General features: G+C 34.0%; 1 protein-coding gene across 1 annotated transcript; it reads left to right on the forward strand.

The window, feature by feature from the left end:
• The first annotated feature begins 506 nt into the window (after positions 1–506).
• LOC106071815 (uncharacterized protein PF3D7_1120000-like) lies at positions 507–13,450 on the forward strand. The gene is made up of 10 exons (XM_056009215.1): positions 507–560; positions 1,964–2,185; positions 2,898–2,951; positions 3,944–4,428; positions 5,970–6,093; positions 8,853–8,918; positions 11,714–11,991; positions 12,166–12,189; positions 12,415–12,984; positions 13,445–13,450. Exons 2-10 carry the CDS (start codon positions 2,089–2,091, stop codon positions 13,448–13,450), a joined length of 1,704 nt encoding a protein of 567 aa, XP_055865190.1. The 5' UTR covers positions 507–560; positions 1,964–2,088.
• The last annotated feature ends 280 nt before the right edge of the window (positions 13,451–13,730 follow it).

Raw genomic sequence — 13,730 nt, forward strand, 5'->3', positions numbered from 1 at the left:
TAAGAAAACACTTCACATTCTATTTAAAAATAAAACAAAAAACGCTGTATTGTTTTATGATGTTTATTTATTTTTTTTCAAATTTTTATTTTAACTAAAAATAAGTTTGCAGATGTACTACTGTAGACATTCGATGATTCCGTCACATAAGTTTCTAACTGAGGCTGATTACCTCAGTAGGCTCAGACTCAGTTACCAGGGTAACAACCTCGACCTGCGCTTTATTTTTGCTTTGCCGTTTGCCTTTGAGTTTCAGCTTGTCTGCCTTTGGTCACTTCGCATTGTCGACACCGGCCTGAGGCCTTATGGTAGGCGTGGTCATTGTTCTCAATCTAGCGGAATACAGCATCATTGCCATTGGCATTCGCTGGACTTAGTGATTGGCGCTGTTAGTGCTTGTTAGTGTCAGTGTTGAGTGTTAATGTTATGACGAACCAGGATGAGGATTTACTGATTCAGATTTATTTCACTAGTCACTAGTTAATAGATTGGAAACAGAAGGCTAGTGTAGTAGTGAGAAGGTTTGACTCACTTATGTGACTTAACTTTTGCCACTTTTGGTATGTTTATGTTATCTTTACTTTTTATTTTATATTTAAAAATAAATTATAGGTCGATAGTCAGTATTACAGTATAGTCTGAGTATAGAGTCTATGTGACACTATGTCCTATGTCTATACTCTATAGTCTATAGTAGTATAGTCACTATAACAGTGACATATAGTCACTTAGTTAGTATTCTATATAGTATAGTTACATAGTAGTATAGGCATAGGCTAACTATATCTTATAACTTTGACTTATACTATTATCATAGAGATATAATTAATGAAATTATTAATGTAAACTATGTTTATATTTATAGTAATTCGGCTACCTATTGTTTATATTTATGTGATAAAACACTAGAATTAAAATTGATAGAATTTAGTCTTAGTAAATTTAAGTAGATTTAGTATATCTATAACATATCATGACATATACTTTTATATATATTAGACATTATTATAATTATTGATCTATAACATTAATTAATAATTACTAATTAAATTAGTGAATTAGTGTGTATAGAAATAGAATGATTATGATTTAATCTAAATTCTAGATATCAAAGTATAATAATATAATTAATAATATAAAATAGACTCTAGCAGACTCTAGCATATGATATAGTCATAATATAGATATTTATACTTATCATTATGCCTGAGATGCTAGTATGTATATATATATATATAGTCTAGTATTCTATAAATAAATGGTATTTTGTAATATCTATACTAAAGTCACTAAAGAAAAGAGTAAAAGATGTTCAAATTTTACTTCAAAGTAAATTAATCTTACTTATAGATTTTGGTACCCCTAATTATAATAAGAAAAGTTTATAATTATATAAAATTAATCAAAATATGTTTATATTATATCTACTCTATATTTTAGATCTAGATTTATAGATCTTTACCTATCTTATAACTTATTTATAAAAGCATGAGTTGTAACTTATGTTTGTGAAGTTTTCTTCTAATTGCTGCATCATCAGCAATGAGAAGTTCCCTGATTAGTACCTTTCTAACTTTGTTTTCTGCCCTCAATCTGGATACATTTAAGAGTTTACCAGAGGAGAAGTACACATTCGTTGAAGTCCTTATAAGCATAATGCAGTAAACAGAAAAAAAACATGTTTTCTCATGAAAACATTCAATGAACTTAAGTACTATGGGAGAGCCACTTCTCCTAACTTTATCAGCTAAGAAAATATAATGCATATGGGTCTGTCTCTCTCTCCCTCTCTTGCATTTTGTAATAGATATACCTGGTAGTAATTGTTTAACTCGGTCATTATAGTTATATACTTCTAAAATAAAAGCTAAATCACAAAAAGATAAATTTATGTTTATTCTTAGTGTCCCTTCCTTCTTCCACAAATATGTATACAACAATAATTTTTTTAATTCCTTGCAAGGTTATCAATGTGAATATTATTTTACGCAAAGACAGTACTAGTATTCGAATGCTTGTCAATGTATGTAAAAGATTTAATTTGCACAAGAACTGTTACTAAGTTGGCTGAACACTACAGAGGAGAAAATGCAGCAACCTGGGATGGCATCTAGTGAGCGATGTTGCTCTGGCTTACACAGCTCTGAAAGAAGGCAGCCAGAAAGAAATCTGTACCCAGTCCCAGGTATTTAAACAATGCAATTGTCTTTAACGATGCATAGAAGTATTTTTGGAGTTCATTCCCCCATAGCTTAGAAACAATATTTATATATAGATAGTCAATTCTAGTGACTATTACATGGAAAGATGGTGACACTATACTCATTTAACTCAGTGGTCGACAAAGACTTAAAACTTTAGTTGAGAACTTGACATTTTAAACTGGCTAAAAATAAATGAATCAATTTAAGACATTTTATGAAAATGATAAAGTTCAACACCAGTCTGGCAATTAAGTTTTAATATTTACATATTAACTTAATTTTTATTGACAAATTGGTTTTCAATCTTAGTGTAGGTAGGCATGGTAGCTTGTTTCGATCACTGGGATTTTTATATTTTAGGATCTTCAGGACGCCTTTGAGTTCACCTGTTATAATGGGTACCTGACATTAGTTGGGGAAAAGTATAGGCTCTTGGTCATTATGCTGGCCATACTATGGGCCACAGAAACAGATTACCTTTACTTTTATCTGCCCCATAGATCGCAAGGTCTGAAAGGGGACCTTTACTTACTTGTGCCTCTAAGCCACTTCATCACTTGAAAAGTTGTGTATCTATAACAATATCCGCTAAGCATTATAAATCAATGTTGTAAAGAGTCATTTAGCAAAGCTAATCTCAATTTTTGCCATTTTATTTTCAATTAACCACAGGAGTAAATGTTTTCTTTTCAGTCTACAGAGTTCCATATTATTACCCTTACCAAGCATTACAGATCCCTTGGGCAGGTGAACAAAATTTACAACTTCCTATAGATCTTTAATATCTAGTCTTGTTTATTGACTTTAGTTACGAACATAATAACACAATGAGGCAAAAACCATGTCAGCATAGTATGGCTTTATTACATTGAATGACTACACAACACTCATCTATAGCATTTCATTAACACATTCTTAGGGATGAGTTACAAGCACATATAAGCATAAGAACGGCAACTGATATAATTTTTATAACATTCACCCCCAGTTCAAATTGTGCTTACTAGTATTATTTGCAGTGAAAGAATTAAGCAAACGCAGAACAATTATAGAGATTCAAGTAAATAAACAAAGTAGAATAACATGTTACTACATATTGATGTAACATTATACATCAAATAACTTATTTTAGTCAAGGGACAAAGTAAAATGAAAATAGTAAATAACATGTGAATTAGATCAATTAGATTAAATGTAAATTATCGCAAGTAAAGAAAATAAACAGGCTAGTATTGACAAATTGTCAACTTTAGAGTTCTAGAAAACTGATGAACCTATATTCTTTATAATTGGGCTTACTCTAAGATTGTTTCTATGTGTATTTTCATCTGCTTAAGTTTTCAAACGGTCTGACTATGACTATGGTGGTTCTGATGGTTTCTTCAGCCGTATTAGAATTAGTAGGTTGATTCCTGGGAGGAAAGCTTTTAACAGAGCAGTCAGTATCAAGCTCTGTTACACGCACATGTAAACATAAGAATGACAACCGATAGAGTTAATAATTTTTATAACAACTTTATTTAATTACTTATAAAACATTTGTAAAAAGAAATTGCTAATTACAGTTCAATTTATAATTAATAATATAAATATATATACATATATTATATATGTGTATATGAAACCTCATAGTTGTTTTAAATAAATCTCAGTTTGACTGTCACTCAAATAGTTATTTACTACAGAAGCATTAATTTGTTAAAACTGATCTAAAGTTGTTTTTTTGTATTTGTAATTAGGTTCATACCTTGTACCCTATGGGTACTTAATGGAACAACAGCCTTTGCCCAGGGATCGGGATCTATCTGGACATGATCCAAATCTGCAGCCAATGAATGGAGCAAGATATGTCATGCCCTTTATACCAGAGCAACACTTTATGAATGGTGCAAGATATGCCCCTGGACATTTTCCAGAGCTGCAGTCAATGGACGGAGGGAGATATTCCCCTGGAGTTGAGTACCAGCAGTCAACCAGAGGCAGACATTTTCCTGATCTCGCGTCTGTGTCTCAGCAGCCAGCCAGGAGCAGACATCTACATCAACAGCAGGGCTCGGCCACAGACAGCTATCCCTATGAACTTTTCCCAGAACCACAATCGTCCCAAAAACGCAAACGTAAATCTGGATTGCAAGACATTCAAGACATGAAAATTGGCTTTTGGAATCCAGAGGAAAACAACGAAGCAAAGTGTACAAAAACAGAAAAAAAGAAGAGCCATAAAGTAAGGTTCTATTGTCTAAAAATAAAATTATCTTTATTTTTGTAATTTACTTTCTAACTAACTTACTATTTATTCATGTGAACTTCAGAGGAGCATAGGGCTACATTTGTGCAATATAAATATATGTACCAGCTGAATCTGACCCGTGGCTTGCGAGTTAACCTGACTTGTAAAAGAGTTTTGAACTTTAATAGAAATAAATTTAGGTATTTTCCTTTATTTTTACCGCCCCCCCCCCTTCTTTCCGGCTGTAAGAGGGACGTTAAACATACACTGTGGTCTCCACCATAGTCTATAAACATTTATGCAAATTTTTATTTAAGATTGGTCAAACTGATTTGATTTCTATGCAGGACATACATACATGCATACACCTTAAATTCTGCTTTATATATATATTAGATATATATATATACTCCTGAAGGATCACAGAGTAGTATGTCACTCAGTGGCTTTGATGTCTGTATGTATGACTCCATCATTCTTGTCAGACAGACAAAGCATGCAACCTAACTTAAGAGTAAGCCATTGAGCCTTAGATAAAGTTGATTGTGGGTCCCTCTCTTGACTTTACTGGTGTGATCCGAATAAACAATTACTCAGTTGCAGCAGAGAATATCATATCAAATGATCTATAGGTTTGATGCTTATGGGGCTCCACTCCTGATTTTTCTAAAACCTAGGCTAAGCAACAATTGGAGGTCTGAGTACCTGGTTTTTAAATGAATAGCCTTACTAGGCTGGCAAGCTCCAGATGTTGATGTCTGGAGTATCTTTTTTTTTGTATAGACAGTGTCTTTTTTTTTTTGTGTGCCTATTTTAAATCTTGCATTGCTTGACTTTCTCATTTACTGAAAATCTTTTACTTCCCTTTAGTGTTAACAGGTTGATTTGAGATGTTGAGTGTTTGATGTGTATAATAGGCTAGTAGTCCCACTTTTTCTGTACCTGCTAATTTAATGGGATACTTAGTTCTCCAAATGTTGAAAATATAAGTCTGAACTATGCTTATAGCTGTCATTTTTTTTTAAAATGACTAACTTAAAGCTCTAGTGAGAATTATGAATAAATGTCTCATTATTTAAAAAACCTAAAAAAATTGGCCTAAAAATGAACTTTTTATATATCTAATATATAAAGCAGAAAGTAAGGCATATGTATGCAGGTAGTATGTCCCGCATAGAAATCAAAACCCTTGGCATAAATGCTCCTTAGATCATAGCCAAGACCATTAATGTATGTTTAATGTCCCTACCACAACCGGAGAGCCCTAAAAATAGACAAAAGGTACCTAATTGTATCTCTATTAAACAAGAAAACTTTTTAACAAATGGGGTGAACCCACTTTCACACTAATCTTTTGATTTCATGGCAAAATAAATAAAAAATGTGAAGGGAACATTCTTCATGTCTAACGTAGATCTAAATTCAAACCAGTAAATCAGCAATACTAAACTAAGGCCGGAAGACCGCGCTTCATATCCGGCTAGTACTTTATATATTTAATTTTTTTTATATATATATTCTTTATATATACTCAGAATTCAACACTTGTAATGGACAAACAGAGAGAAAAAAACATCAGAACCCTCTTAAGTAACCTACATAGAAACGATGAGGACTCACCTGACATGACTGCAACAAATGTACAAAATTATCCCTTAGGTAAGGTAACAGGGGGGAGAGGTTTGGCTTTTTTTTTCTTTCTAAAGATGGAGAGAAGGGGAGGAAGTTAACTCCTTTAGCAGTAGTTTTAACCTAGTCTTATTTGTACTGTTCTGTTTATTATTACATTCACTTAACAAGCATGGCATTTTTGTTGTTTTTTGGACATTCATCATCAACTATATATTCATTTAATTATATTTATTACTTGCCAAATTCATTACTGCAAGAATTTTTCACCACCTAATTTTAGTGTTGATGATATACTGTTAATCATAATACAACGTAAAAATTGTGTTTCAATATGAATATAAAAAGTCGCAAATATGCTTGGAAGGGAAAAGGAGTAGCGGCTATGAGGGTGTGTCTCAGCATATAATTTGACACTGATTTTCTGTTATAGCCATCTTCATGAACAGAGAGCCTAGTTCTTTCATTTATTACAAAGATGGTCCTCAGCTTGAATAGAGAACATGGCCAAGTACTTTCATTTATTACAAAGATGGTCCTCAGCTTGAATAGAGAACATGGCCAAGTTCTATCATTTATTACAAAGATGGCCATCTGTTTGATTAGAGAGCATGGATATCATTTATTACAAAGATGGCCATCTGTTTGATTAGAGAGCATGGATATCATTTATTACAAAGATGGCCATCTGTTTGATTAGAGAGCATGGCCTATCATTTATTACAAAGATGGCCCTCAGCTTGAACAGAGAGCATGGCCAAGTTCTATCATTTATTACAAAGATGGCCATCTGTTTGATTAGAGAGCATGGCCTATCATTTATTACAAAGATGGCCCTCAGCTTGAACAGAGAGCATGGCCAAGTTCTATCATTTATTACAAAGATGGCCATCTGTTTGATTAGAGAGCATGGCCAAGTTCTATCATTTATTACAATGATGGCCATCTGTTTGATTAGAGAGCATGGCCTATCATTTATTACAAAGATGGCCATCAGCTTGAACAGAGAGCATGGCCACGTTCTATCATTTATTACAAATATGGCCATCTGTTTGATTAGAGAGCATGGCCTATCATTTATTTCAAAGATGGCCCTCAGCTTGAACAGAAAGCATGGTCAAGTTCTATCATTTATTACAAAGATGGCCAACCTTTATCTGTCGCATGGTCATAGACTTTTCAGACACATGCCGCATGAGCTGCAGCATTGCAAAAAATGGAGTCCGTTGGAACTGAGCCCTTGTGGCTTCATCATGTGTTGTGGGCAGAATTTTCAAGAGGTCTAAAGGAATCAAGTCATGGAATGAATATGCCCCGCAGGTTATAATTTGGTCATCATTGTTTTCTATTTCTTTTTTTTTTTTTGTAAAGATTTTTGGTTGAGGGCTTGGTGGCTGAGCGGTAAAGCACTTGGCTTTCAACTGGGAGTCTTGGGTTTGAATCTCCCATTTCTAATGGGTGCCTGAAACTAGTTCAATAAAGCAGCGGTTGGTCGTTGTGCTGGTCACATGACACCTTAGTTAGCTCTTGGCCATATAAAGAGTTTACATTTACATCATCTGCCCTATAGATTGCACGGACTATAGAGGGGCACTTTATTATTATTTTTTTGTACTTCTAGAATCCTGATAATAAGTATTTTGCTTATATTGCTTTTTGATACTCCATCTAAAAGCAGTCTCAAATGTGCTCTGAAGGAAAGAATGATGTCAACTTGATTCAAATATATAATGGCCACTAATATAATATGAGACATTAGGTCACTATAAAGGCAAGCCTTGACAAGGACATCTCTTGCATGGAAAAAGTCCATGTTGTAGCAATACAGCACCCTACCACCCTCTCACTTTATCCACAATAATCTTACTGCTCAAACTTCCAAGCCTAAATTGAGGCAATTACCATAGCACACAGAGACAGTGGAAAACAAATTATATGAAGGAGTGCAATCACAATCAGATATTGTTGTCTTTACAGACTCCCAATCCACTCTGCAAGCACTTAACAGCAACACCTCAAACAGCCCAAGAGAGTTGACAACACTCATTGTGATAATCCACCAGATGATATCAAAATTAAATATCAATATCACACTACAGTGGATCCCTGGACACATTGGCATCATGGGAAATGAAAAGGCAGATAAGCTATTAAAGGCAGGTTTATCTATGGAACAACCAGACAGACCTGTAAGCTACCTCACCCTAAGGTCAATGTTAGTCAACAATCACAAAGAGGAGTGGCTCAACCAATGGGCATCAGGAAACACAGGCAGAGCCATGTACAAAGAAATGACTATGCCTAACAAACTGGACAGTATTAACTTCCTCCCACGCAAAGAATAATCTACAATTTTCCAACTAAGAACAGGACACACACCTCTATTAAATTACCATCTGAACAAAATAAACTCCACACAACTCCCCCTTTGCAGACACTGCGCCCACCCTTATGAAACCTTAAACCATATCCTCTTTGAATGCCCCTCTCTAATCCACCTTAGGCAGACCCTACTTCCACTACAGCCCAACATATCCAACACCCTTTACGGCAGTGCTGATCAACTGAAGAAAATAGCACACTTTTTTCCTTGGCACAGTCTGCAAAAGAGCTCACATTTCAGCAGCAATAAAGCTGGCTAGAAGAAGAAGAAGAATCCTCAATAATCAGGGTGCTTGAATCACTAGATGGGAAAAATTCTTCTGTTTTTCAGCTAATATGTGCTCCTTTAAACCTTTGTCTGTCATCCTTTCAGGCATGGTAATAGATTTAAATATTCTAATTTTCAGATACCAAGGAGAACAACATGATGATACTCCACAACCATCAAGATGTATTTGCAGAGAGATTTCTTGGTATGATTTTATTTAACTCTTTCTCTCCGTTATTATTTTTCCACCTTTTTGAAGGAATTCTTTTTTTTACTCATTACTATTTCACTACCCATGTTATGATTAACCATTTGGCAACTAGAGTCGCCGGGAGTCGCCTCTACCGGTAGACAACTAGAGTCGCCGGGAGTCGCCGATTTTAGGTTGTTTCGTTACCGGCGCTATTTCGAGTTTTTAATAATTGATTTTATACCTTTTCTAACTCTGACATTAGAGAGCGATAACAGTGCTATTTTTACATGCTTATTTGATGATACTAGCTTAAACGATCGACTTTTTGTGAATTTTTGAAAATTGTCTTTTTTTTTTGCCATCGGGCGAAAATGGAAGATATTTTGAGTATGTTTAGAGACTATACTGGATACGATTACGAAGGTAATACACAAGTTTTAGATCTAGAACCTGAAAATAATGATGGGGAAAGTGATATTGACATTTCATTGGAGCCATTTGGGTCCGATTCTAGTGATAGTGAAGATGAAACTAGCCTAGATCTAGTAGATCTAAACAATGACAGTGGAGATTGGAGTGCTACTACTACTGATGTTGTGGTAGAGAATTTTACTGAAATATGTGGACCTACACATGATCTACCATATGATGCTACTCCTTTTGATTATTTTAGCCTTCTAATACCTGAAAACTTTTATGAGCATATAGCTGTGCAAACTAACTTATATGCCAATTATCGTCAACAAAAAGAAGGCAAAGTCGACAGAGCATGGCAGCCTACAACTGCTTCAGAAATCAAGCTGCTGTTTCATATCTACATTACTATGGGTATTCATGTTTTACCTGAATACAAAATGTACTGGGCATCAGATGAACGCCTGAGAGTTGATGGGGTGGCTGGTTCTATGGGAAAGACAAGATTTGAAAAACTATCCCAGTATTTTCACCTCAACGATGCGACAACATTTGTACCTCGAGGTCACCCTGGCCATGATCCCCTACACAAAGTCAGACCTTTTTTAGACCTAATTAGGACTAATATTGCTAGAAGATTTGCTGCTGGCAAAAATATTAGCCTAGATGAGGCAATGATACCTTTCAATGGGAGACTCATGTGGAAGCAGTACATCAAAGGAAAACCTAACCCTTGGGGCATCAAGGTCTGGTGCGCAACAGATGCATCTACAGGGTATCTGTTGAATTTCAGTATTTATACTGGTAAAGTTGAGGATCCTATGCCTCATGGAACTGGACATTATATAGTTACTCAATTAGGTGAAAGGTTTTTAGGAAAGAGACATCATTTCTTCTTTGACAATTATTTTAGCTCAGTTCAGTTAGCAGAGGACCTTTTGCGTCAGCAAACCTATTGCTGTTCAACAATAAGACCTAACAGAAAAGGTTGGCCTCTTGATCTCAAACCCAAGGCATTAAAAAAATTTAAAAAGGGTGACGTCATGGTTAGGCAGAAAGGGAATCTCGTTGCTACAGCCTGGAAGGATAAACGTTGTGTCACTCTTTTGAGTACCAACACCACTTCAGGTACCGCTGAAATTACTCGCCGAGGACCAGGTGGCAACTTTCAAGTGAAAGTCCCATCTGCTGTTAATACCTACAACAAATCAATGGGAGGTGTTGACAGATTTGATCAGCTCTCATCCTACTATCCAGTAGGAAGGAAATCTGTCAAATGGTGGAGATACATTTTTCGATTTCTCCTCCAGACTGCTGTCATCAACAGCTGGATCATTTATGCTACCTCTCACAGGCCCAGACCCAAAAGCCTATCACTAGGACATCTAGAGTTTCGGCTTGAGATAAGCACAGCCCTTCTAAAGGGAAACATTGTTCGTAAGAGGAAGCAAAGTGATCTCCAACCATCAACTCAAGGAGTTGGCATGAGTGATCTTCTTGAGCATAGGCTCATTCGAATGGTGGGAAACAAACGTGCCTGCCATTGGTGTATGAAGAACAAACAATTTGGAAAAAGAAACAGAGCACATGAAACTGTTTATGGATGTAATCTCTGTCAAATAAGACTCTGTAAAGGAGAATGTTTCTCTAAATTTCATAACTCACTGACACTTCCAAGTCATGTTTAACGTCAAGTGCTCCATAAACATTTTTTTTTTGTTGTACTTTTGTCTTATATTGGCATTATTTTTGGTTTATATTAAACTTTATCCATTTGTCTTTAATCTTTCAAAATTTGACTTAATTTGCTTCATTAGTTTTTTTTCTGTGAATTTTTAAAAAACATATGTTGTCAAAAATACGGAGTTATGCCCCTTTTGTTAGGGATGGGACAGTTATTGGTAGGCAACTGCATAGTGATGAAAGGGTTAAGCTTCAATAGCTTTGTTGTGTGTTATCAGAAAATGTTTTATTTGGTATAGAATTAAAGGGAAATGCATGCTCTATTTATATAACACAAAGTATTGTATATACAATCAAACATTAACTTAATTTAATGAGGTCAAATTAACGATAGTATCTTCAATTAGGAGAGAATGAGTTAAAGTTATACAGAACTTCCTATTTCCCAGTACAGAAAATAAAGTGACACAACTGGTGTCAGAAGTTTTAATAGCATAGACTATTTCAAAATTGTTAAACAAAATTATTAGTAAATCCAGATTAAAATACTTATAAAAAACACTGTTGCAGTCTCACTGAAGTACATATAAGATGAAATATTCGAAGCTGATATGCAATTTTTTTTTTCTTACAGGATACACAAAATTTAAAATTTGGGAAGATATAGAATGCAGTATAATTTTTTTTGCTTTTCATTTCTTTCCATTTAGATACACCAGACACCAAAACTGAACATCCTGAAAGCTTGGCAATGCTTGTTGATTTGACTTCAGACAACTTGAAAAATAAAAGAAAAGAAAAGAAACTGAAAGTTGAAGTTACTCCAGAAAAGGAAGAGGAAGAAGTTAAAGAAAAAGAAGAGGAAGAAGTTAAGGAAGAGGAAAAGGAAAAAGAATACATTGAAGAAAAGGAAGAGGAAGAATGTGAAGAAAATAAAGAGGGAGAAGTTAAAGAAAAGGGTGTGGAAGAAGTTGAGAAAGAAGTACCGGTAAAGGAAAAGGAAGAAGTAAAGGAAAAGGAAGAAGTTGAAGAAAAGAAAGAGGAAGAAGTAAAGGAAAAGGAAGAAGAAGAAAAAGAAGTTGAAGAAAAGAAAGAGGAAGAAGTAAAGGAAAAGGAAGAAGTTGAAGAAAAGAAAGAGGAAGAAGTAAAGGAAAAGGAAGAACTTGAAGAAAAGAAAGAGGAAGAAGTAAAGGAAAAGGAAGAAGTTGAAGAAAAGAAAGAGGAAAAAGTAAAGGAAAAGGAAGAAGAAGAAAAAGAAGTTGAAGAAAAGAAAGAGGAAGAAGTACAGGAGAAGGAAGAAGTTGGAGAAAAGAAAGAGGAAGAAGTAAAGGAAAAGAAAGAAGTTAAAGAAAAGAAAGAGGAAAAAGTAAAGGAAAAGGAAGAAGAAAAAGAAGTTGAAGAAAAGAAAGAGGAAGAAGTAAAGGAAAAGGAAGAAGAAGAAAAAGAAGTTGAAGAAAAGAAAAGGCGAGAAGTTGAAGAAAAGGAAGAGGAAGGAGTTATAAACAAGGAAAAGGAAGATGCTGAAACAAAGGAAGAGGATGAAGTTAAAAACAGGGAAGAGGAAGAGGTTAAGAAAGAGGAAGAAGATAAAGAAATGGAAGAAGAAGAAGTTAAAGAAAAGAAAGTGGGAAAAATTGAAGAAAAGAAAGAGGAAGTTAAAGAAAAGGAAATTGAAGAGGTTAAAGATGAGGAAGAAGTTAAAGAACAGGAAGAGGAAGAAGTTGAAGAAAAGAAAGAGGAAGAAGTTAAAGAAAAGGAAGAGAAAGAAATTGAAGAAAAAGAAGTTAAAGAAAATGAGGAAGAAGTTAAAGAAAAGGAAGAGGAAGAAATTGAAGAAAACAAAGAGGAAGAAGTTAAAGAAAAAGAAGTTGAAGAGGTTAAAGACAAGGAAGAAGTTAAAGTAAAGGAAATTAAAGAAGAGGAAGAAGTTAAAGAAATAGAAGTTAAAGAAAAGGAAGAGAATGAAATTGAAGAAATAGAAGTTAAAGAAAAGAAAGAGAATGAAATTGAAGAAATAGAAGTTAAAGAAAAGGAAGAGAATGAAATTGAAGAAATAGAAGTTAAAGAAAAGGAAGAGAATGAAATTGAAGAAATAGAAGTTAAAGAAAAGGAAGAGAATGAAATTGAAGAAATAGAAGTTAAAGAAAAGAAAGAGAATGAAATTGAAGAAATAGAAGTTAAAGAAAAGAAAGAGAATGAAATTGAAGAAATAGAAGTTAAAGAAAAGAAAGAGAATGAAATTGAAGAAGTAGAAGTTAAAGAAAAGGAAGAGAATGAAATTGAAGAAGTAGAAGTTAAAGAAAAGGAAGAGAATGAAATTGAAGAAATAGAAGTTAAAGAAAAGAAAGAGAATGAAATTGAAGAAGTAGAAGTTAAAGAAAAGGAAGAGAATGAAATTGAAGAAATAGAAGTTAAAGAAAAGGAAGAGAATGAAATTGAAGAAATAGAAGTTAAAGAAAAGAAAGAGAATGAAATTGAAGAAATAGAAGTTAAAGAAAAGAAAGAGAATGAAATTGAAGAAATAGAAGTTAAAGAAAAGAAAGAGAATGAAATTGAAGAAATAGAAGTTAAAGAAAAGGAAGAGAATGAAATTGAAGAAATAGAAGTTAAAGAAAAGAAAGAGAATGTAATAGAAGTTAAAGAAAAGAAAGAGAATGAAATTGAAGAAATAGAAGTTAAAGAAAAGGAAGAGAATGAAATTGAAGAAATAGAAGTTAAAGAAAAGGA

The sequence above is a fragment of the Biomphalaria glabrata genome, chromosome 13 (genome assembly GCF_947242115.1).
Source record: "Biomphalaria glabrata chromosome 13, xgBioGlab47.1, whole genome shotgun sequence".
NCBI lineage: Eukaryota > Metazoa > Mollusca > Gastropoda > Planorbidae > Biomphalaria > Biomphalaria glabrata.

Bases quoted from the DNA above. Each gene is read 5' to 3' on its own strand.
- LOC106071815 (XM_056009215.1), top strand. From the start codon at position 2,089: ATGCAGCAACCTGGGATGGCATCTAGTGAGCGATGTTGCTCTGGCTTA. The intron at 6,094-8,852 runs GTAAGGTAACAG...TCTAATTTTCAG, and splicing joins TGTACAAAATTATCCCTTAG to ATACCAAGGAGAACAACATG. The intron at 8,919-11,713 runs GTATGATTTTAT...CTTTCCATTTAG, and splicing joins ATTTGCAGAGAGATTTCTTG to ATACACCAGACACCAAAACT.